At 38.1% G+C, this 23,584-nt stretch overlaps 2 protein-coding genes across 2 annotated transcripts; one reads left to right on the top strand and one right to left on the bottom strand.

Moving 5' to 3' along the window:
• Window positions 1-9,250: 9,250 nt before the first annotated feature.
• LOC113351884 lies at window positions 9,251-9,982 on the bottom strand. The gene has a single exon (XM_026595793.1). The coding sequence runs from the start codon at window positions 9,980-9,982 to the stop codon at window positions 9,251-9,253; it is 732 nt and encodes a 243-aa protein (XP_026451578.1).
• Window positions 9,983-14,152: 4,170 nt separating this feature from the next.
• On the top strand, window positions 14,153-17,708 carry LOC113349030 (D-glycerate 3-kinase, chloroplastic-like). Its single transcript, XM_026592947.1, has 10 exons — window positions 14,153-14,618; window positions 15,055-15,467; window positions 15,552-15,631; window positions 15,713-15,806; window positions 15,887-15,965; window positions 16,076-16,107; window positions 16,207-16,350; window positions 16,516-16,632; window positions 16,745-16,795; window positions 17,320-17,708. The coding sequence occupies exons 1-10, from the start codon at window positions 14,354-14,356 to the stop codon at window positions 17,461-17,463; spliced, it is 1,419 nt and encodes a 472-aa protein (XP_026448732.1). The 5' UTR covers window positions 14,153-14,353; the 3' UTR covers window positions 17,464-17,708.
• The last annotated feature ends 5,876 nt before the right edge of the window (window positions 17,709-23,584 follow it).

Raw genomic sequence — 23,584 nt, 5'->3', positions numbered from 1 at the left:
ATTGTTGCGGTAACTGTTTTTCATAAAATTGTTGCTATTGTTTGAGTAACTGTAACAGTTTTTATGAAAACTGTCATAAAAAACAGCATAAAGATAAAAATTTATAGTGAAACTACCACCACCTCCACCACTAGCGACGCCACCACCTCCAACACCAGCACCGCTGCAACCATCACCACCATGCCCGCCACCATCGGGACACAATTCCACAACCATAAGTTGGGCTTCTTGAGCTTGAAGTATAAATTTTATAAAATTACTCTTCACAGGATTCGACCTTGAGACCTATTACACCTGACTATAACTCTTGAACCGCTATTCCATGATTTATTTTTGGTTAATGTTATCCATATAAAATATTTATCCTCATTAAACAATAAACTATCGACCTCCACCACAACCTTCGTTACCACCACCTTCGTTGTCACCGCCCACCTACAACACATTATATTGTAGTATTTCTACATATCATACCACTTGTTTATTATTTTTATTAGATTTGAGTTTCTATTAAACCTGAGATAACCATCCATGATCTAGTGCACGAAATTGAATCAACAAGTAACTTGTGTCGGTCTAGAGGTAGGTAATCCTTTTGAAATGGATTCCAGATAACTAGTTATGTAGATAAATAGTAACAGTTGTTTTATAGAAATGTCATGATAAGGTCAACTATAGTGACATATTAAATCTATTACAATAACATTGGTATATGGTAACGGTTGGTATAAAAAATGTTACGATAATTTCAACTACGGTGACATATTAAATGTGTTACTTGTATCATGGGTATATAGTAATAATTTGTCTAAATAAATGTCACGATAATGTCAACTATGGTAACATATTAAATTTGTTACACTATCATGGGTATATAGTAACACTTATTATAAAAACTGTTACCATATACAACCTAGAAAACATTATGTAACAGTTTTTACAAAAACTGTTACCATTATTTAACAACATAATATTTAGTAACTGGTAATTTACGAACTGTTACCTTATGAAAGCTTGAACTGTTACTAAATGTCACTTTTCTACTAGTTTCGGGGTCCTGTCGAGTATATATAGAGTCCTGGGGAACCACAGAGAGGTTATGGAGAGTTAGGGGAAGAAAAGAGAGGAGTTTGATCGAGTTGCAGAGTTGGTTCCGCTGCTGCAGAAACCCTAGAAGACGAAGAACATTGACCCACACAAGCAGTCGTTTATGCTACAGTGAATATGACAGTCGCAAGACAGTCTTATATGCTACAGTGGTAACGACCCACAGCCGAGGGTCGTAGTTCTCTGGTTTGTAACAAATATAATTGTTACAAACCCGGTTTTGAATTATATCTCCCTTTTCATCATTTGTAAACACCCTTTGAGCAATAATAATGATTTTTGAGCGTGTTTCCAACAACATGATGAGCTAGACCCCATCACTGGGACAATGGAGGAAGCAACTTTTCATGATTGTGGTAAATGAATTAATTCCTTTATTGACTTTTTGCATAGATTTAATTGCTTTATGATTTCTATTAATTATTTGTTATTTTGTTAGATGCCGCATGCTTAGTTCTAAATACTTTAGATGCGTCATGCTTTTAACCTACAAATAATATTTTACGAAATCTATTTTTGGCAAAGAACTAGAGTCACAACTTCTTTTGTTTGAGCTATATTGTCTAGAGTTAATGACTGAACCATAACAATATGAAAAGTAGTGGAATCCCGCGTCTCAGCGTCTCTTCATCTTGTGACATAATTTGTATATTTTTAGTGTTTTTCCTTTATTAATCCTAAAAACAATTTCAACAAGTTTGAGTGAACGAATCATCTTACTACAACTCAATTGAAAATTACATCAATTTTTGGCGCCGCCGACGCGGATTTGTTTATAAATTTGTTTTTAGGTTTTTTTTTATTTGTTCCTTACGCCTTTTGGTATTTCTTGTTTGCTTTCAGATTTGGAACTGAGCTAAAGAAAAGGGGATAAAGTGCTGAAAAAAAAAGCGAAGCCAAAGAAGAAAAGAAAGGAGGAATCCAAAAGGAGTGAAGAAGAAAATTTTTGTATATAGATATTCTATTTTATTTTATTTATTTTTTAGAAACTGTAATTAAGGTTTCTATTTTTGTAATTTTTTTTTTCGGACATTGAACTTTGGGACTTTATTTTTAAACCCTACGGAAGGGTAGTTTTAAATATAAACTGTGTGCAGAGAAGGACGACGATTACGATATCGTCTCGTCCCCTCGGGTTCGTAACGACATTGGAGTTGTGGCCCGAGTCGACTTCAACGGTTCATCCGCCGTCTGGAACGGGAGGTAAGAATTCTAAACACCTGTGAATCCCCTGTCAGCGGGTTTACTGGATGATTTTGTATGCTTATATGTTGAGGACCTGAAATCGGATTTAATTTTCTAGTAAAGAGCAAGTCCTGGCCAAATCAAGATAAGGACTCGGATTTCATCATCGTTTCCTTCTTGCCCGCCTTAGGAACACGTAACCTACACGAACCTAATCCTTAAAATTTGGACTAGAACGAGACCGATAGGGTAACGAGCTTAATAGGAAAGTCATTCGAAAAATATTGGTTATTCTTTTAAGCATACTTCGAAGCTAATGATGGTTTCTGTGAGTTGAATGCGTGACTGCGCCGCCTTGTAATGCGGTGAGGCCTTGGGTATCAAAGATCTACGCAGCTTCCCTCGCCTCTATTCAACTTACTTTGACTCAGATTGATTCCAGAGAGGTTTTCTTAAATTGTAACGAATTCCCTTTCGAAGGATTAGAAGCTGGTCTAGAAACAATCTAAGTGGAGCCATCATGCTTTTTGTTTGCTAGATAAATTAGGCTTGTTGTGGTCGAGTCAGCCTTCTTTGTGTTTGTTTAGAATTCCCTTGCAGTTAGGATGTCGAACTGGCATTATAATAGACAATACAATGAGTATCCGACTGAGCAGTATTAACATTATTCCTATTATGACCAGAGTGTGAATAGTGGTTGGGAATGCCATCCTTTTGAAGGATATGGGTCATACCATGGTGAGCCAAATTACTATCCACATGCATACCAGTCATGCGAGCAAGATTCTTATAATTCCTCTCCTCTAGATGAAGCACGTAAGATACTTGATTCAACGCGTAAGTTACTTGAGTCGACACATAAGTTAGCGGACACAGATGACTTAGTTATGGACGAAAGAACTTTAACGGTAAGTGAACCTTCTTTAGAAGATAACCCCAGGAAGTTAGCTGAGTCAACATGTAAGTTAACTGAGTCAACACGTGAGTTTGCTGAGTTAACACGTATGCATAAATTAGAGACGGAAGAAAGAACTGCTCGAATTACTCGTGATTGCCAATATATTCTTTCCTATCTCACCCGTGAAAATGAGGATAATTTTTATAATAATGAAGATGAAGAGGTTAGAATTGGTAACACAACTTGTTTATATGAGGTTCGATCATTTTCATGTTATAATAATGATGACTATGATGAGGATAGTATTGATGAAGAACATGAAATATGTAGGCATAGTGATCAGGAATTTATTACTCCAATTGAACTTTATAATGATAGTGTTGTTTCTAGTTCAAATCCAAATAATATTAATAATTATTCACCTATTCAAAAGGATGAGGATTTGACTAGAGATACCACTGTTTTAGACGATGCAATACATGATCCTTTAGCCTGCTGTGTGTTGGATAATCCATTATTTGATGTGCCTATCAGTGAATCAGAGGAAGTTATTATGATTAACACCTTAGTTAATGAGACTTTACTAGAAAATTCCGTTGATAATCCTTTATATGATTGTGATGATGGTTTAGAGGAAAGAGTTTACCCTGAGAATACTGTTTTAGAATCTAGCGATTTAAAAACACTAGTCTTAGGAGATGATAAACTCGCAGAAATGAGTGAGGATGAACCCAACTTAGAAGAATCAATTGACCATTTCCAGAAATCTGATGACCTAGAAATTAGGGAAGTTGTGACTAGTCTTTCTAGAGACACAGAAAACTCTAAGTTTGGGGGTGATTATCATTCTCCATGTTCTTTAACTCTTAGAAAGTTCCCTCGTGTAGGACTTGACATTTATGCCTCAACCATCTTACAAGATTATCTTCATACATGTTTTCCCGAACCTAATGATGTCCAGAAAGAAGCGCAGTCGTTAGAAACCCATCCTCTGGTTGATGTGGTTAACCCAGGCTATGATACCAAAATTGACTTTGTTTTCCCACCAAAAACTTTTCTTCCAATTGTGGGAACATATGATTTTCAGATGTGTCGGTTATTAAGTTTTGAGACTAAACCTAATTACTTTAGGATATTAGGGTTGACACATTTTCTTAAGAATGACCATTATTATGGTCAACTTTGTGAGTCAAATCTAATTGACTTAGAGGATCCCCAATTATCCAGGTTGTTGTTATGTGTTTTTAAGTTCTTAGTTGAGTTTTTCCAGACTCTAATACCTGAACCGGATCTTAGCTTCGAGGAAATCCAACCGATAAAAACATTTTATTTAGACCGTTTTATAGAGCCTGAACCTGAACCACAACTAGATGTAGTTGTCTTAAGCAAGGGTATGTTCGATATCTTCTTGGTCTGTTGCAGTTTCCTCTTCTTGTGGGTAACACTTTTTGATCCAGATGACCCACAATTATTTCGGCTATTGCTATACGATTCTACGAGGTGACTAATTCTTCCAATGTCTGGCTGAAGACTTTAAACTTAGCACTTCTTGGGAGGTAACCCATTTTCATGCGACACGATAATATTCTTCCTTATTTCTTTTCCCTCAAGTGGTAATAGTTTCTCCTTGTTCATGTTTTTAATTTTATCTTTAGAACATTGAGGACAATGTTAGATTTAAGTTTGGGGGTAAGGGAGAAACTTCTAGCGTCACATAGTATCCGGTTAGCTAAGTTTACATATTGTTTCTCACCGAAAAGATAGAAATTGGAATGTTAGAGATAACAATCTTTTGAGACATTAGAGAAAAAGACATTGAGATATTTGAAATTCAGGAGAGAAGTTGTTCCTTTTAGAGGGTAACTGTGTTGGACCTAACCATCCATGATAGAAAGGCAAGTAGTTCAGAAGGAAATGCCAGAAAGACAAAGCAACCTCACAATGTAGTCTTAGTTACTGCATTACGACTCTCTTTCAGTAGAAACTTATCATCATCAACAAGCGGAGCGACATCAAAATCTATGAAGAAAGTTGAAGATGTTTAAGGTTTAGAAGCAACAATAGAAAAGAATAGTTCAAAAATCAAAGTTGAAGACTTAGTTACAAGAAGTTATAAGAGCAAATGATATAAGTTGTTGAAGTTCATGATACCAAGTTGCGAAGATCCAAGCTCTAAAGTCCTTCTCTCATGGTCATTTAAATTTTTGTCTTGTTATTTTTGTGTTGAAAAAAAAAAAAAGAAAAAAAAAATGAAAGAAAAAAAAAATGAAAAAATCATCGTTACGTTTTGTTCAATAAGGCCATAAGGAAAGCAGAAATCTATAAGGAAGTTTCAAGCATGAAATTAAGGAGAAAAGTTAAATTTTCAAGGTTCTACGAGGTTCGAGAGTTTATCATCAACAGTTGAAGCCGAAGAAGACGTTGTTTCTACTGAGTACTATGAGAGAGAGATGCATATTGGTTGCTTTGTTAGTCCGCTTTCAATCTGGCACAAGATCTTTCTAGCACTGGTTTAACTCATCACACGTAATTATTCCAGCTGTGTAGCAGATGTCCCTCTCATCTTTATCTCTCTCCTAATCTTATCCAGCTGTAAATCAGCGGACGCATCTTACAATGTTTATCTAGCTGTGTAGCGGATATCTCTTTATCTAGCAGTGTTGCGGATGTGTCTCCCCTTTTCTTTAGTCAGCTTTACAGCTGGCACCTTTAATTTCTCTAGCATTCTAGTTACTTGGAGATAGGTTGAGAATATGTATGTCCTCATAGCTCTTTGGATACTTGTGACCAAGTAGAAGTCATGGTTTTGTGGGTACACCTCTGGTAAACCCTCCCGAGATTAACTCGTTTTTATTTATTTTTTAGTTTTGCTCGAGGACTAGCAAATAATAAGTTTGGGGGTATTTGATAGACACATTTATATGTCTAATTAGTCCTCAATGTTTCGTATTGTTAGTACTCGTTTTCGTCCTTATTATGGTGTTTTGTGTGTTTGTAGGTATTTTTTGGAAATAAATATTTTTGGAAATTTCGGCTTGAAAAGTTGCCCGGGACACCCTTGGAGGACACGTCTTATTCGGACTCTCACCGTTGGTTAAGGGGTACCTCAATTACTAAGGGGCACCTTCTTTGCTATTCGCACCCCAGTTGTTGGATAAGGGGCAACCCTTTCTTCTTCGTTTAAATTTGTTTTGGCGGGAAATGTTCATTCTCAAACTGTGGATTTTTCGATCGGAATTTGGAGGGGTTAGAGGTTAACTCAATCGCTGAAACTTCATGGGTAGACGTGATATGACAATAGAAAGCTGGTATGGGTGTTCGTTTGAATCAGAATTGGCTCAATCATGTCATGGAGTGAAACAGAGGAACACGTATCCGAGAGAAGTATTTCACGGATTTTCCCAAGCTTTGTTGTTCTTTGCGTGTGCTTAGAAGGATCCAGCCACCAGTTAGGCCGTGTCAGAGATAAACAAAGAGAGTTTTGCAGATGTATACGCGTGAAGAATTAAATCAGGGAAGAAATATTCCCGAATCTTGCATGGATATATTCTGATTAACTGCCGGATATATTGGAGTTATGAGGAGTAATTAGGGGTCCTGTCGAGTATATATAGAGTCCTGGGGAACCATAGAGAGGTTATGGAGAGTTAGGGGAAGAAAAGAGAGGAGTTTGATCGAGTTGCAGAGTTGGTTCTGCTGCTGCAGAAACCCTAGAAGACGAAGAACATTAACCCACACAAGCAGTCGTTTATGCTACAGTGAATACGACAGTCGCAAGACAGTCTTATATGCTATAGTGGTAACGACCCACAGCCGAGGGTCGTAGTTCTCTGGTTTGTAACAAATATGATTGTTACAAACCCGGTTTTGAATTATTTCTCCCTTTTCATCATTTGTAAACACCCTTTGAGCAATAATAATGATTTTTGAGCGTGTTTCCAACAACATGATGAGCTAGACCCCATCACTGGGAAAACGGAGGAAGCAACTTTTCATGATTGTGGTAAATGAATTAATTCTTTTATTGACTTTTTGCATAGATTTAATTGTTTTATGATTTCTATTAATTATTTGTTATTTTGTTAGATGCCGCATGCTTAGTTCTAAATACTTTAGATGCGTCATGCTTTTAACTTACAAATAATATTTTATGAAATCTATTTTTGGCAAAGAACTAGAGTCACAACTTCTTTTGTTTGAGCTATATTGTCTAAAGTTAACGACTGAACCATAACAATATGAAAAGTAGTGGAATCCCGTGTCTCAGCATCTCTTCATCTTGTGACATAATTTGTATATTTTTAGTGTTTTTCCTTTATTAATCCTAAAAACAATTTCAACAAGTCTGAGTGAACGAATCATCTTACTACAACTCAATTGAAAATTATATCAATTTTTGGCGCCGCCAACGCGGATTTGTTTATAAATTTGTTTTTAGGTTTTTTTTTATTTGTTCCTTTTTACGCCTTTTGGTAATTCTTGTTTGCTTTCAGATTTGGAACTGAGCTAAAGAAAAGGGGAGAAAGTGCTGAAAACAAAAGCGAAGCCAAAGAAGAAAAGAAAGGAGGAATCCAAAAGGAGTGAAGAAGAAAATTTTTGTATATAGATATTCTATTTTATTTTATTTATTTTTTAGAAACTGTAATTAAGGTTTCTATTTTTGTAATTTTTTTTTTCGGACATTGAACTTTGGGACTTTATTTTTAAACCCTACGGAAGGGTAGTTTTAAATATAAACTGTGTGCAGAGAAGGACGACGATTACGATATCGTCTCGGCCCCTCGGGTTCGTACACGACATTGGAGTTGTGGCTCGAGTCGACTTCAACGGTTCATCCCCCGTCTGGAACGGGAGGTAAGAATTCTAAACACCTGTGAATCCCCTGTCAGCGGGTTTACTGGATGATTTTGTATGCTTATATGTTGAGGACCTGAAATCGGATTTAATTTTCTAGTAAAGGGCAAGGCCTGGCAAAATCAAGATAAGGAATCGGATTTCATCGTCGTTTCCTTCTTGCCTGCCTTAGGAACACGTAACCTACGCGAAACTAATCCTTAAAATTTGGACTAGACCGAGACCGATAGGGTAACGAGCTTAATATGAAAGTCATTAGAAAAATATTGGTTATTCTTTTAAGCATACTTCGAAGTTCATGATGGTTTCTGTGAGTTGAATGCGTGACTGCGCCGCCTTGTAATGCGGTGAGGCCTTGGGTATCAAAGCTCTACGCAGCTTCCCTCGCCTCTATTCAACTTACTTTGACTCGGATTGATTCTAGAGGGTTTTTCTTAAATTGTAACGAATTCCCTTTCGAAGGATTAGAAGTTGGTCTAGAAACAATCTAAGTGGAGCCATCATGCTTTTTGTTTGCTAGATAAATTAGGCTTGTTGTGATCAAAATCTTGGGCATTGCCCAGGGTAGTGTTTTAGTCTTCGCTTCCTCACCCTCGTGCTCGGGGAGTGCGATGGTCATCGTGACCACTAGTGGGTCGTTATGGTTTTGTCCTCCTTCTGGTGCCTCCGAGGCTGAAAAGCTGATGGGTAGCTTCATCCAATCTTCGATTGGGGGTTCTCTGGTTACACTGAAAACTTCATCTTTTTTGAAGTTTCGTTTGTGAATTCTTCCGGTAATATTTCCTTCTCGTACGGGGTGGTTATCGCCGAGTGTGAAATGGTATTGCAGCCTAAGTACTGTGCCTCGTGAGGGATCTCCACACGATGTACGGGTGCCCCAGTGGTGGGTGGGGCTGTTGGTTGTGCAATGTATTCTTGGAGTTTTCCCTCATTAATCATGTCTTGCAATACCTTCTTTAAGTACCCACACGAGTCTGTCGTGTGGATGTGAAATTAGTGGAATTCACAGAAGTCAGTCCTATATTTAGTTCGTTCTGGTTAATGACCTTTATTCCATGGATAAGTGATTTTATGCTTTCTGTCGATCTTCTTGAGGATCTCGGATATGGGGGTATTCAATTTTGTATAGACTGGGTCAATGAACTTTCCCTTCTTCTGTTGGGACTGGTCTCTTCCTTTCCATCCTCCAGCCCGATGTTTGTCGAACTAGGTTAACCCATTGTTGGATCTCCCTGCTCCTTGGGCTAGCACTGGAGGGTTCTGTGGTTCTACCACGTTTGCTCCTCTACTAGTTCCTCTTACCACCTTATCATAAGTTCCATCCTGGAGTTCCTCCAAGGCTATGTAGTCCTCTTGGATTTCTCTTAATTTGCCCAAGCTTTTTGGCATGGCTTCATACATGCGGACAAAAAGAGGGTCTGTCTTTCTAAGATTATTCTTGAAACCTAAGATCACATAGTCTTCAGGGACCTTTCCGATATCAGCATAAAGTTTTCTCCATCGTGTCACCAGGGAACGAAGCGATTCGTTCGGTCCTCTAGATATTTGAAACAACGCATCAACTTCTGGTCGGATTCGACTATTATGAATATATGTTTCTAAAAACAGCTCGGATAGATGAGAAAACGACTTGACTGAGCCTTTGGGTAGATTATTATACCATAATAGGGCTTCATCTCTTAGACTAGCCGGGAAAAATTTACACAACACCACATCGTAGTGGTCCCATTTGGTCAGTGTCATACGATAAGTCCTAAGGTGCTCAATTGCATCTCCTGTTCCTGTGAATGGGGGTGTGAACACCGGTAGGGAGCACTTCCTTGGGAATGACAATCTTAATAGATTTTCAGATAAGGGAGATTGTCCTGCTTCTTGCATGACCACTGCCACTATACATTGCCTCGAGTCGGTTGACTCGGGCTTGGAGTTCGTCCTCATCTCGCCTGGTTTTGGCCTTCTTTCTTCTTCTCAGAGCTCTTCCGGGCGAGAAAGATGGTTCATGGGGGCGATGCCTTGATCCCCCTGAATCATCGTTTGATTATTCAACTTACGACACAATCTTAGAGCGAGTTGACCTCGAGTTCTCCCCTCGCTTTGGGTTTGTGGCTGCGAGATTCTCGGTCTCGTAGTCAATATTTACTTCGTCGATTCGGTTCTTGTTTCGTCTGTGTTTGGGATCAACACCTGATGACCCTTCGGATAGGCTACCCTTGTGGTCGGTCACACCTCTACTTCCCTTAGGAAATCGATCCGCTGTTTTCTCGTTCGAGGTGTCAGGGATGTTAATTCGTTCGTCGTCTTGCAGATGCTCGAAAGGGTTTTCCTCCTCCGGGACTTCTTCAATAGTGGTGAGTGGTACCTTCTTTGTTACTTTGTGTTTTAGCCTGCGGTTTCTCCGTTCCAGTTTTCTATTGCGCCTCTCTAAGTTCATCATTCTCTTATCCTGTGCCTCTTGGGTTTTCAGGATGGCTGCAATAACAGCATTAGCATCGGCGAGGTCTGAAGGGTTGTCCTTCTTGACCTCACCATTAGCTGCTTGTCTCGGCAAGCAGCTCAACCCTCCTGGCTGAGTAAGACGAATATCGTCACGCTTCTCGAAGGGGTTTCCCTCTCCTTCGGAGCTGGAATTATCAGTTAGTCCTTCCCGATATTGGTCATCGGGTTGTCCCTCGCTTGGGATCAGAGGCTCGCCTGGCTCCATATCGTCGAGTCCTTCTGTTTGGGCTCCACCATTTTCTCCTTGGCTCGCACGAGTAGATCGTCTCGTTACCATTACCTTCCCTGTAACATATGCAATAATACTTTATTTGTCTTTTCTTTTAGAAAAGTGGGACCCTATATTTGCAGGTCACATGCAATTACTAAGTCATAGTTCAGACTGGACAGTTTAGTACAGGAAGACTTTGCAGTAGATTTTGGAGAATGTGAAAATGTCAAAACATCCCTGTTTGCATGAGGTGTTGATGATGGAAAAAAGGTATTTTTCCAGTCCCCTCTTTTCGAGGAAATATCTCCTTCCACACGTCATAACCCTATAGGGAAAGAATCTAATTATGACGATTGAGTACGTTTTCCCATTTTAGGAAATATATCTCATCATCTTTTAACTTATGATTTTAAACAAAATTTTGAGTTTGATGACTGATTATCTACTCATTAATTCCTCCCCTTGATTTAAATTTAAATTTTTAAGAAGAAGATTCCGAGATTATGGTGAGTTTGTTGAAGAACATCATGAAAAGTTCGTCTTTTTCAACTCTCATAAGGTGATTTCTTCCTTATGTAGCTTACTGACTAGCATCTCTTCCCAGCTCTTTCATGGAGGAGATCGTTTGAGTACTGAAATGTTTAAAACTTCATATTTACTCCGATCTACAACTCTCCTGAGCTACTTGAGGAAGACTCTACAAATATTGAAAATAACAAGAAATCTTAAAGAAAAATAGTGAAAAAACGTAGATCTGTTGATCTTGAGGTTCTTCTAGACTTCTTAGATCGTGAAGATCATTTTTGAGTCCGAGCTCTACTCATTCATCTCAAGAGAAATCTACTTTGTAGTGTGAAAACACTTCTCTTACAGAGATTATGAAAACAATTTAGAGATGTTGTTAGCGAGGTAGATTAGATCTTCATACCTCCCTGTTTCTAGCGCCAAAATGTAGCTGCATATTTTCTGACTACTACACCCAAGTAAGATTAAAGACTAAAAACTACTTAAACATACAAGATTCATCATGAACAAGATGTAAATAACATGAAGTGTAAAGATTGACACAAGCATATAATGTGGTTCGGCCATGAAGACCTACGTCCACAGAGAAGAAGATGTTTTCTTATTGATTATAAGGTCTTACCCTTGAAAGTGTTACAGATCTCTTCTAGATTTCTCACTTTCTTTCTATCCAAATCTCTCTCAGGAATTCTCTGTAGAAAAACCATCTAAGATTACATAAGTTGTCCATCTCCTGGTACACGGATTGGTATTTATAGACAAAATAAACTCGTAGTCGCTTGATCGTCCGAGTTGGGTGAGCGTCATCCTTCGTCCTGGCTCCCTCGGACTCACTCTATACCGTCCCTCGTGATGGCATACTTGGTTCTCCCTCCGAGTTGTCTTGCTCTCCCTTGGATCGTGCTTCCCTTCTTTGGAGAACCTCGTGCTCCATCGCCTCTGGGTCGTACTATAGATCGTCCGAGTCTTCTGTCACGATGCCCAACTACCCAAGTCATGTTCTTATCCTTCATTAAATGCAGTCTTGCTTTTTAGACTTGACCGTCTGAGCAGATTAGACCTTTACACACACGCGTCATTCATGTGGCGTTTCTGCAGTTGCATCGACTGAGACAAATCCTTCTCTCAACGGATGATTCGGTGTTCCAACCTCATCATCTCATCATATATTCACCCCTTAGGATGTTGACACGTGGCCGTCGGGTATTTTACCCACACAATAGTTGTCTCACACAAACTATTAGCTTATAAGTAATTTTCAAGTGATCGAATAATCAATACGAAACATTCCGAGTCTACATCAAATGACTGTCTCACACAAATCATGTAAGATGTTTCAAGGAAATTTTCACATGATCATCTTTTGACTCATTATTTAGATTCCAACAAATAAACTGTTTTCCATCTAAACTCGTCATGAATAATGATGAACGTAGCTAAATTAAAAAGCTTCCAACACATATTTCGAGAAAGATATAAGCGAGTTAAACTCAGCTCAAAATATCAAATGTGTATAATGTAGAAGTCTATATAGCTATACGATTTAGTCCCAAAAGGAGATAAAATATAATAGACTTCTGAGTGATAGATAAGTTTTAGTCTCCACATACCTTTTGTTGATGAAGTTCCTCCAAGCTATCCTTAGTAGATCTTCGTATTCAATCGATGAACGCCGTAAAGTCTAAATCTCAACTACACATTCTATCCTAATCTGAGACATAGCTATAAGTAGACTAGAAATCAAGACTTATAGTTTTGATCACCTAAACTTGACAAACAAGCTTGAGATAGCAACGCTTGCGAGTTCGACCGAGTAGTGCTCTAACAACTTCTTCTTCGAAATTTGAATAATAAGTACACAGTTGACTTTGCTCTTCTAGCATATTCCATTTGTAAAGGATAAGTGCATGAGGTACATAAATTTTCAAAGAATCCTTCTCGTCTGTCATGGATTAGATAATGAGATATATGATTAAAACTCCATTGATTCTTCATTCTGAAAAAGGATTGATCAAATCTATTTTTTCAAATTGGTGCAATAGTTTGAGCATGCTATGCTTTTTGTATTGCGCATCAGTTAATATCAGTATATACGGATTGACAAGGCACAAATACGCTTTGTATTCGCAAATACAGAGCTGAAATATAGAGCTGATATCTGGGAGTAATAATAAACCGAGGATCTTGAATCAATATACGTGCCAGCTTATATGGATCGATACGCCTTGTAACGGTTGATCTGTTCACGGATACGTATTGGCCGATGCGCCTATGTGGCAAACCATGAGCAGGCTGATTTATAACAAGTGTGGCCGATATATTACGGATACATAATAAGAATTTTCCAGCACAAATACGGTTGATATCTATAAATACAAAACTGATTTTTATTATTTATTTATTTTCTTGAAACATATCTTGGAGTACTAAACTGATTCAAAACTGATATCTTGGAGTACTAATAACCCGAAAATCTTGAATAAGTATATACAAGATAAATACAGAAAATCATGGTATCTATAGGTGCCAGCCGATACGCGCTGATACGAGGTGTATCAACCGATACATTTACAGATGCGTTTTGGCCGATGCGGCTATGTGGTAAACCATGAGGTGTATCAACCGATACAGTTAGGGATACGTTTTGGCCGATACGGCTATGTGGCAAACCATGAGTACCGCTGATTTATAATAAGTATGTGTACGGTGTACGTGTACCGTGTGCATACATGACAAAACACCCACTCATTTCGTTGAAAAAAATAGAAAGGATAAGGGTAGTCCGGTAGAAGATTTGGTTGACCTAAACATGTGTCCTTGAATACAAAACAAATACAACAACAAACATGAGGAGGAGGAGAGGAGATAATATTATTACAAATTACAAACCAGACCTCAAAGACTAAAACGGTTAAGTGTCGTGCAGGTCTCATTTGAATGAATCGCTTAATTCGTGGAAGACAGTAGTAGAGTTAGTTATAGTCCAGTCAGTTCCACAGCGAGAGTCAGAAGGAAGAGAAGAGGAGAAGCTTCGTCCGAAGTTTAGTGTCTTAGAGATAAAGGAGGAGGAGGTGGTAATGACGATGGCAATGTTGAACATCTTATCTCAGTCATCCTCGACTTTATCTTCGCCGACTGTTTCTTCATCTTCTTTGGTTTTATCTCCTTATAAATACCCACACCACTTTTCTCATCATCATCATGTTAACATTTTCAATTCATTCTCTTTTCCAACAACAATTAATACGAATCTCTATAAGCTCAATTCCTCTTCTTCTTCTTTATCATCTTGTTCTTGTTCTGTTAATCCAAATTTATATTCAATGTCGACCCACAATTCAGGTATGCTAGTTTCATTTCCATACAATTCTAATTTCATCATTTCTGCATGAAATTTCTGGAAAGTTGAATTGAATTGAATTTTTTATTTTGATTTTAATTGAAAAAAGCCCTAACTTTTTTAATTTTTTTATGTGTGTTGGAGAATTTCTCTTTGTTATCATGATTTTGTGTTGAAGAATTTGTAGGCCAGTAGTTTGAATGTCTAACTTTGTGGTTCATGTTTAGTGATCTTCTGTCATGTCAAAGTCTCTTTATTAGGGGAAAAGGAGAAAAGAAACATGACAAAAGTAGAATTTGGAATTTTGTTTATTTTCTTCTAAAGCCCTTTTGGCCTATTTCTCACTACCAATCATTTTGGCCTTTTTGATTTATGGTACCTGTACTATTGTCTCAACAGATGCTTACTATCCTTGGTGATTTTTTTTTTTTTTTGCAGGTTCTTCTCTAACTAGTAGATGTTCATGGATGCAAGATAATTCCAATTCAGCATCTTACAACCCTGTATCCAGCAATGGATGCAGGCCAATTGGCCCCAGTCCATTGCATTCGGTGTTGCCGACATCACCTGCTAAAGTTGCATCGGTGCAGGATCTTTTTGATTTTATATGTTCAGGTCCACTTATTGAAAAAATGAAATTAGACCCTGAAAAGATTGGAAGTTCAATTGATAGGTGGTTAGAATGTGGTAGATACATTTGTAGAATGTTTCAGCTCAATGAATTTAATCTGACACATCCTCAAAAGGTCAGGGTCTACCACTACTATATTCCTGTCTTCATTTGGTGCGAAGATCAGATCATTGAACATAGAGCATCCTACAAAGAGGGTGATGAGATTCCTCCATTAGTGGTATGTGTTCTGTTCGATCCGTTTATCTTGATTATTGTCAACGCTTTCGGAGTTGTTATAGTTCCTTTCTTTTTTTGGGTGCAGATTGGGTTTAGTGCACCACAAGGTTGTGGGAAGACCACACTTGTTTTGGCCCTCAACTTTCTTTTCGGGGCAAGTGGCAGGTAATTAGCAAAGTCGAGTTTAACCTGAAAGTTTAGTTCAATTATGACAACTATGGAAGTTCTAACTTCTTTGAATATCAGGAAATCTGCAACAATATCGATCGACGACTTCTATTTGACAGCCGAGGATCAGGCTAATCTAAGAGAGCAGAATCCTGGAAATCTATTACTAGAGGTAGTTATTAGAGCATAATTAATCCTGTAACTTTTTTGGAATAGATGTGCTTATGAACAATTTATGGATTCCCATTTCAGCTTCGTGGAAACGCTGGAAGTCATGATCTTCCGCTCTCAGTTGAGACACTCACAGCCCTAACCCAAATGACTAAAGAAGGTAAAATTCCAATTATTAATTCCCTTTTTTGTTCATGTATTTTTCTGTACATCGGGTCTAGTTTGCTCAAATCAAAGTATTTCTAATGTTTTTTCTGGTTCTCTATTCAGGTATGAAGATGAAGTTACCGCGATACGATAAAGTAAGTGTTTACAAGAATCACTACCGTAATAATTCATGTTTTCCTCAAATACATCTATGTTTCTGAGGCAAACTTACTGAGCCAAGGATTCTTTTGCAGTCTGCATATGGTGGAAAGGGTGACAGAGATGATCCCTCAAACTGGCCAGAGGTTGAAGGGCCATTACAGGTAGTCTTATTTGAAGGCTGGATGCTTGGCTTCAAGCCTCTTCCAGTTGAAGTCGTCAAAGCTGTTGATCCACAGGTTTGTAGTCCTCCTCAAAATAGACTCAATTTCTGAGAACGTAGTTAACTTCCGTAATCTGAGGGCATATGATTTTCTTTTCATCACATATATTTTTACAATAGTCTATTACATGAGAAGGGGTTGCTTGATTAACTAAAATTGCGCCTTCACTTTATTTTTCAGTTGGAAATCGTAAACAAGCGTCTAGAAGCTTATTATGAAGCTTGGGATAAGTTCATTAAGTCATGGATAGTAATCAAGATTAAAGAACCAAGTTGTGTCTATCAATGGCGGTTGCAGGTTTGTTATTTATCATGTTTCTAACATACTCCAGATAACGGAAATTAGTTCAATTTGAGTTTGAGATACTTCTTTATATAAGTTAATCTTAACTTATTTGTTCTGTTTTCAGGCAGAGCATGCCATGTTAGAGGACGGCAAAGCTGGAATGTCTGACGAAGAGGTGGGGTTCCAACAACTCTTTTTCTTTAACTAGCTTTAACCCAATTGGTAAGAATAGTGAAGAATGCTTACCAAAAAAAAAATTTGCTTAGAGGGAGGACCCCTTGGCATCATTCTTTCGACACCGCCTAAGACACAACTCTGATACAGTGTTCACATGTGAGATGCTCACTGGAAATTTGGGTTGTTTTATAACTCTAGAACCCCTTAAAGCCAGAAATCTATTGTAGCAAAACTGAATCTTCAATATTGGTTATAATTTTATCGTTTTTAAGGAGAAATGAAGCAGTAAGCTTAATAAACTTGTAAGAAATCTGATTAGTTGCGAGGATGTCCTAACTTTTGGATATTGTTCATTCGCGTGGAAAAATTTACCTTAAACATAAATCAGTGCTTGTTGGGCTTTGCAAGGCAGTGACAATTGGTTCAGAATGAAGAAGTGTTGCAAGGACACTTATCAAGTTATAGCTGCAAACTTCAAATTTTTTGTTTATCGAAACTAAGTGTTTTTATCTTCCATTGCAGGTTATGGATTTTGTTTCGCGATACCTTCCTGCATACAGGGCATATCTCCCAACTCTTTACTCTGAAGGACCTAGTGGTTCAAATCCTGAGCATGTTCTTATGGTCGATATTGATGAAGAAAGGAATCCCATCTTAGCCGGCTAGATTTCTATTTAGTGAGACAGATTTTGGAGGCCAATCAATTCTTTGGTTTCTTCTTCGGCAAAATTTATTTACCAATATATATCATCCAAGCATTAATTGGTTTGGATTAGGAGTAATAATGTTAGTAGTTTCCTCTCCCAGGTGAATTAATTTGATCATTGGTTCTTTGTAAATTGTAAGCAGTATTTATGAAGTGTATAAAATGAAGTGATATTTGTTGCTTCTATTTCGAAGCTCAAGATGGAGTTTTGAGGGTTCAATGAGCTTATATGCTCAGATCTTAGTTCAGTGTCCACGAGTCAGATATGTCAAAAAACGATCTGACTCGTACCGAGTCAGATCCAGATGTTGAGTCAGATACAAACAAATAGGCTGTATTCTGAAAATTGTGGCAAAGGCCCTTCTTCTCCGAGGCCCATTAAGTTATCCGTCCACTTTACCCAATAAATTGTTCTAGCTTGTTTATCAAGTCAATGAATCACATACAAGAGTTCTTTGTAATTATTCACTCTCATCTTTTCTCGTTTCATATAAAAAAACCATGGAAGGCGACAGTGATCATATAAAGACGTTTTGTGATAAACTTGCTGCAAGCCGGAAAGATTGTAGTGATGTTTTCAAATCTTCATCCGAATCATCTTCAAAAACAGCTTATAATAAGTCACCTGTTAAATGTGCGGGTGGCTCCATTGGAGTGGCGGCAAACCTAATAAGACAAAAAGGATCATTAGGTGGTAATTCAAGTGCCCCTTATCAAAAAAAATATGGAAATGACCAATCAACCCTTATTATTAACAATCAAGATTGGTGTTGTTAATTAATTTTCACTTATAATAACTCCAAAATCAGATTTTTAGAGTTATAAAAAAAAATTTAGAGGAGAAGAAAAAGAACACTTATGTGATATTTGTGAAACCCTAAATTTTGATTCCCTCAACCAAAATGAATGATTCTAGTGGCAAATTTGAGATGGGTAAATCTCTATACGATAGAGAAAACAAATACTACGTACCCTTGATGGAGATCCTGATATGGAGTATTTCTTAGATGGTAGAGATGTTTTAACCCATAGTGAAGGTCAATCTCAACCAATTGAAGAAATTAGCCAATAAAGTGAAGAACCAACAACTGAAAATGACCAGGTATACTGCTAAACTAGTTCTCATTAGCTTTTTGTTGCTTAAAATTCTCTAAAGTACGTAAAAAAAATCAAATTTTAAAAAATTTCAGAAGAACTTACGGTTGGTAATTAGATAGTTATCAACCGTAATTGAATGTTACGGTTCGTAAAGTTTCCAATACCAACCGTAACTGGTTCAATTTGGGGAAAAACTCAATCGTAATACCAATTACGGTTAGTATAAAATTTTCGAGTCGAACCGTAATTTCAGTATGGTTGGTTACGTTCTTCAGTAGTTACCAACCGTAACTCATCATGTGCATGGCAGTATTTACTGCACTTCTTACGGTTGGTAATATGTAAATAACTACCAGCCGTAATTGTGTTACGGTTTGTGATCTGTGTTTTTTACCGATCGTATAATGATCTGTATGTTTTCATTTTCATTTCACCCTATTTACGGTTTGTTACGGGAGGACCACTACCAACCGTGGTTGTTTTACGATTTGTAAGTGATTGTAACTACGAACCGCATCTCTGTTACGGTTTGTATTTCCTTGTCGTGTCCAACCGTAACTTTATATATATTTTCGTTTTGTTCTTGTTTAGACTAATGTGGGTGTATTGTTGTCCAGATCGTGAGTGTACCTCCCCTAATGGATGAACAACCTTTAGCAAATCAACTTCTCACGCAAGATTCTATCTCTCACTATTTAACCGAGGAGACATGAGAGGAAAAAGATGATGCAAAGTATTGGGCTAGAGAACGAGGCAAGTTGATTATGTGTATCATAGTTTGTAATGGTACCACTAGTGAAAGTGACTTTCAAATGGTTTGCGAGTGTAGTGGACAACATAGAAGTCATGCAAAAAAGGGTACCGTGCAAGTAGCAAAGGAAAAGAGGAAGCAAACTACGTTCACTAAGAAGACCCGATGCCCCTTCAAGCTTCAATTTAAAAGGAACGCGACAAAAAGGTGGTTTTTGGAGAAAGTTGTATGCGGTAGTCATAACCACCCTATACCGGAGAGTTTGCTATCACATTCATATGCTGGACGCCTTACCGAAGAAGAAGAGAAGATTGTAGAGTCACTGACACAAATTCGTATGAAACCCGTTGATATCCTCGCTCACTTAAAGGAAAGAAACCCACAAAATGCTTCTACTTTGGCTAACATCTACAACGCAAGAAAAAAATTGAAAGCTAAGAAATGAGAACAAAGGAACGAAATGCAACAATTAAGGCATTTGGGGGAGGCGAATAATTACTCGGTTTTCCACGATGATGATGAGAAAGGACGAATAAGACATCTTTTGTTGGCTAATCCTAAGTTTGTGAAGTTGGCACGGTGCTCTCATCAAATCCTTCTAATGGATTGTACATACAAAACCAACAAGTTTGAGATGCCGTTGTTGAACTTTGTCGGGCAAACTTCTACCAATGCTCCTTTTAGTGTTGGTTTTTGCTTCTTGAAAGATAAGCTCGAAGAGAGCTATGTTTGGTCATTAAACCAAGTGAAGCTATTCTACGTAGAGGGATATACTCCAAAGGTGATTATTACCGACAAGGAACAAGCTTTGTTGAATGAAATAAGGAGGGTTTTCCCGGAAGCTCATAACCTTCTTTGCACGTTCCACTTGTGAAAAAGAATTGAAACTAAGTGCATGCGCCTTGTCCGTCCAACCAAAAAAAGCGAAATTGATAGAATAAAGAAACTACCGTTACATCAACAAAAGGATGTCAAAGAGAAATTTAAGAAGAATGACAAGTTGGCGGAACTAAAATGGGAAAGTTTCAAAACGGAGTGGAGAGCCTTGACCTATTCTATCACCGTGGATGAATATGAGAATAGAGCTCGTATGTTAGTGGCTCATTGGAAAATAGGTTATCCAAGTGTTGTGAAGTATTTGTTGGATAATTTGTTGGATCCGCACAAAGAGAAGTTCGTATCGGCGTTCACTAACCAATATAGACACTATGATAACCAAGCTACAAGTACGGCGGAGTCATCTCACAATCGGTTGAAGAAGAAACTTCATAGTTATAATGGTGGGTTAGTTACGCTATTCGAAGCCATGGATTCTTATTTCCTCCGTGATCACGATAGAGTTACGGAGTCTTTTGAAAAAACCCGAAGTAAACAATACACCAAATGGTTAGACAATAAGTGGCTAAGGGGAATTACACATCAAGTTTCGCACCGCGCTATTGATAAGATAATGTATGAAGTATAACATTATGAATTGGGGGATTATGAAGAAGAGTGTGTTTATCCAAACATGACAAGTTTGGGACTCCCATGTCGGCATGTTATAGCCACATACCAAGACAAAGTGATCCCGGTTCAAGATGTTGATCCCTTTTGGAAACAATTATCATTCTGTGAAACAATTTTTGATCAAAAATTTGGAGGAACGTTTGCCGATACCGAGATTGGTCAAGCTCTAGCCGAGAAATATGCTACACTAAGCCAAGGACAAAGGCAAATATGGTTGAGTAACTTGAGAGATTTCGTATATCCACAATTTAGGTATGATATCAAGGAACCACCAAAGGGGAAGAGTAAGGGGAGGCCTCCTACCAAAAAAAAGAGGTACGTAGGAAATAAAAAAGCAAGGGAATTGGCGGAAGAATCAAAGAAAAGAGATCCTTCGGGTTATGAATGGTTGAGAAAGGAATATGAAGCGGAGGATGAGATGGAAGAAGATGATGTTCAAGGTAGAAACAAACGAAAAAGAGGTCAAGCGGATAAAGGAGAACCAAGCCTTCTAAATGTACAACAAAAATGTATCGAGATTCCTACTCAAGAAAGTGCAACAAGCAAAATTGATGTTAAAGAAAAAGGTCCGGTATTTCGCTCTAAACAACAACAAAGTGGGAAAACAAATGATGGAGTTAAAGGTAAAGGTTCCTATGTCGGTCCCGAGGTTTCCTCCCAAGATAGTTCAATAAAAAGACTTGTTGGTAAAGTTGGTGTTAAACAATTAGCAAGGAACAATGGAAAGAGTCCGATGGTTGAAAAAAATCGGTCAAGCGGTGAGAAGGATAAGGATACGATATATATAAAAGGAGTGCCTAAACCACCACCTAGAGATGAAAATGGCCGATATAGACGGAACTATCACATTCGCTATGAATATTAAAAAGAGTGTTAAGAGATTATTTCATAATAATCATTAATATTAAAATCCAAAGTCATGAGGATAAAAAAATTATGTACCGACATGAAATATAACTTCTTCTAAGTCAAACCAAATAGACCTTTTTTCTCTTTAGTCTCGTCGACCGCCTTCCTTTGAGCCATAGCCTCTTGAATATATGGTTGGGCCTCCGGATCATTATTGATCACATATGGATGACCAAAACGAGAATACCAACCCATGTAATCAGCAGTGGCTTCTTTCGTGTTGTTACAAGGAATTGCCTCTCCCGCTGCGAGTTGGTATCTTTCTTCATGGCGGTTGTTCCAAGCATCAACCGTTGGAGTTGGCCTGTAGTTGAGCACAATGGTGGGGACTTTTGTCTCGGATCCTTGCTTGGATAATTTGAAGTTTTCCTCTACAACCCTTTGTTTAATATGAGCAATTTGGCGTAGAGTTGGACGAGGATTGGTCATAACGTAACTTGTGGGATGATACAATGGTCCATTATAACCTGCGGTCTCTGTGAACCTACGAACATCAACTCCATTTTCAATCCTCAAATAAGGGTCAAAGATAACATCTTCAACAGAGAAAGCATCTATTTTCTCCCTCATTTGAATGAGCTTCTCCTCTTTGTTCCTTAGTTGTATGCCAGTGAACTTGAACTTCTTTCCCGTAGGACCATAATCATGTTCTTCCCACTCAGTAGGAGGTCTCAGGCTCGGAAAGTGGTCATACCATGCCTAAAGAATAAATTAAGTATAAACAATTGACACATGACTAAAAATATAACACACAAAGAAAAATGTAACCAAACTTACCATTAGAAGCGCAACATTCCCGGCAATTTCAGTAGCTCCAACCCTAGAGGCCTTTCTTAGGCTGTCAAGTAAATATGCAAGGGTTGCAATGGCCCACGAATAGTTTTTGATGTTGTCCAAATTCTTCAACAGTTGTAGGTAATGAACATTTACCCTATTTCCCGAGTTATCGGGAAAGAATACGGTCCCAAGAGAATACAACAAATACGCTGTGGCTGTACGCCTAACTGTTGTTTCATCCATCACCTGACCTTCCCTTTCCTTTGATGCTGTTCCTTCAAACTTGGTCCTCAGATTCTTCAACAATAGCTTTTTGATGATTTTTGGTTTATGTGGTTCAGCAGGGTCATAACCACCAGCCAACTGAAACTCCATCTCAGTTTCATCTTTCTCCCACCCAAGTGTTTCTTGAACAAGGATATAAAGGTCAGTCCAAGACATGTTGTTGTCGAAACCTTCAAACACAGATTGTCCTTCAACTTCAAGGTCAATAATTTGATTCACATCGTCCGGTGTTATTGTCATCTCTCCAAATGGAAGATGAAACATATCGGTTTCAAGCCAATATCGTTCCCTAAAGGAAGAGACCACAACACTATCATACTCCGATTGAAGGTGAAGAATTCGAGGCCCTAGTCCTGTACTAGCCACTAGATTGCGAACCAAAGCACATTCTTGACTTAATGGCCAATGTTTACCCCTTTGACGCATGAGCAATTTAATGGATCTTGCGTGGTCCTAAGAAAACAAATATACAAAAATATAAGCATATTATGGTGAACTGAAATAAACAAACAAAATGTATCAAAATAATGAATGTTTTAAGAAAAGTAACAAGATAATACCCTTGTCTGACAGACTTTTGCGGACCAGGAACCGGTATAACCAAATAAGATTGAAGACTTATCTGGGGCCTCGCCTCAAGGTCTTTTATTCTTCTTCGGTGGCAACAACAAATCTTTTCCTTTAGGAATATGCATCCCTTTCGGTGCGGGCTCCTTTCTCGGCTTCTTTTCTTTCTTTTGCCTTGGAGGTGC

This window comes from Papaver somniferum, chromosome 2, assembly GCF_003573695.1.
Source record: "Papaver somniferum cultivar HN1 chromosome 2, ASM357369v1, whole genome shotgun sequence".
Taxonomy (NCBI): domain Eukaryota; kingdom Viridiplantae; phylum Streptophyta; class Magnoliopsida; order Ranunculales; family Papaveraceae; genus Papaver; species Papaver somniferum.
This window is presented reverse-complemented; position numbering and strand designations above follow the sequence as displayed.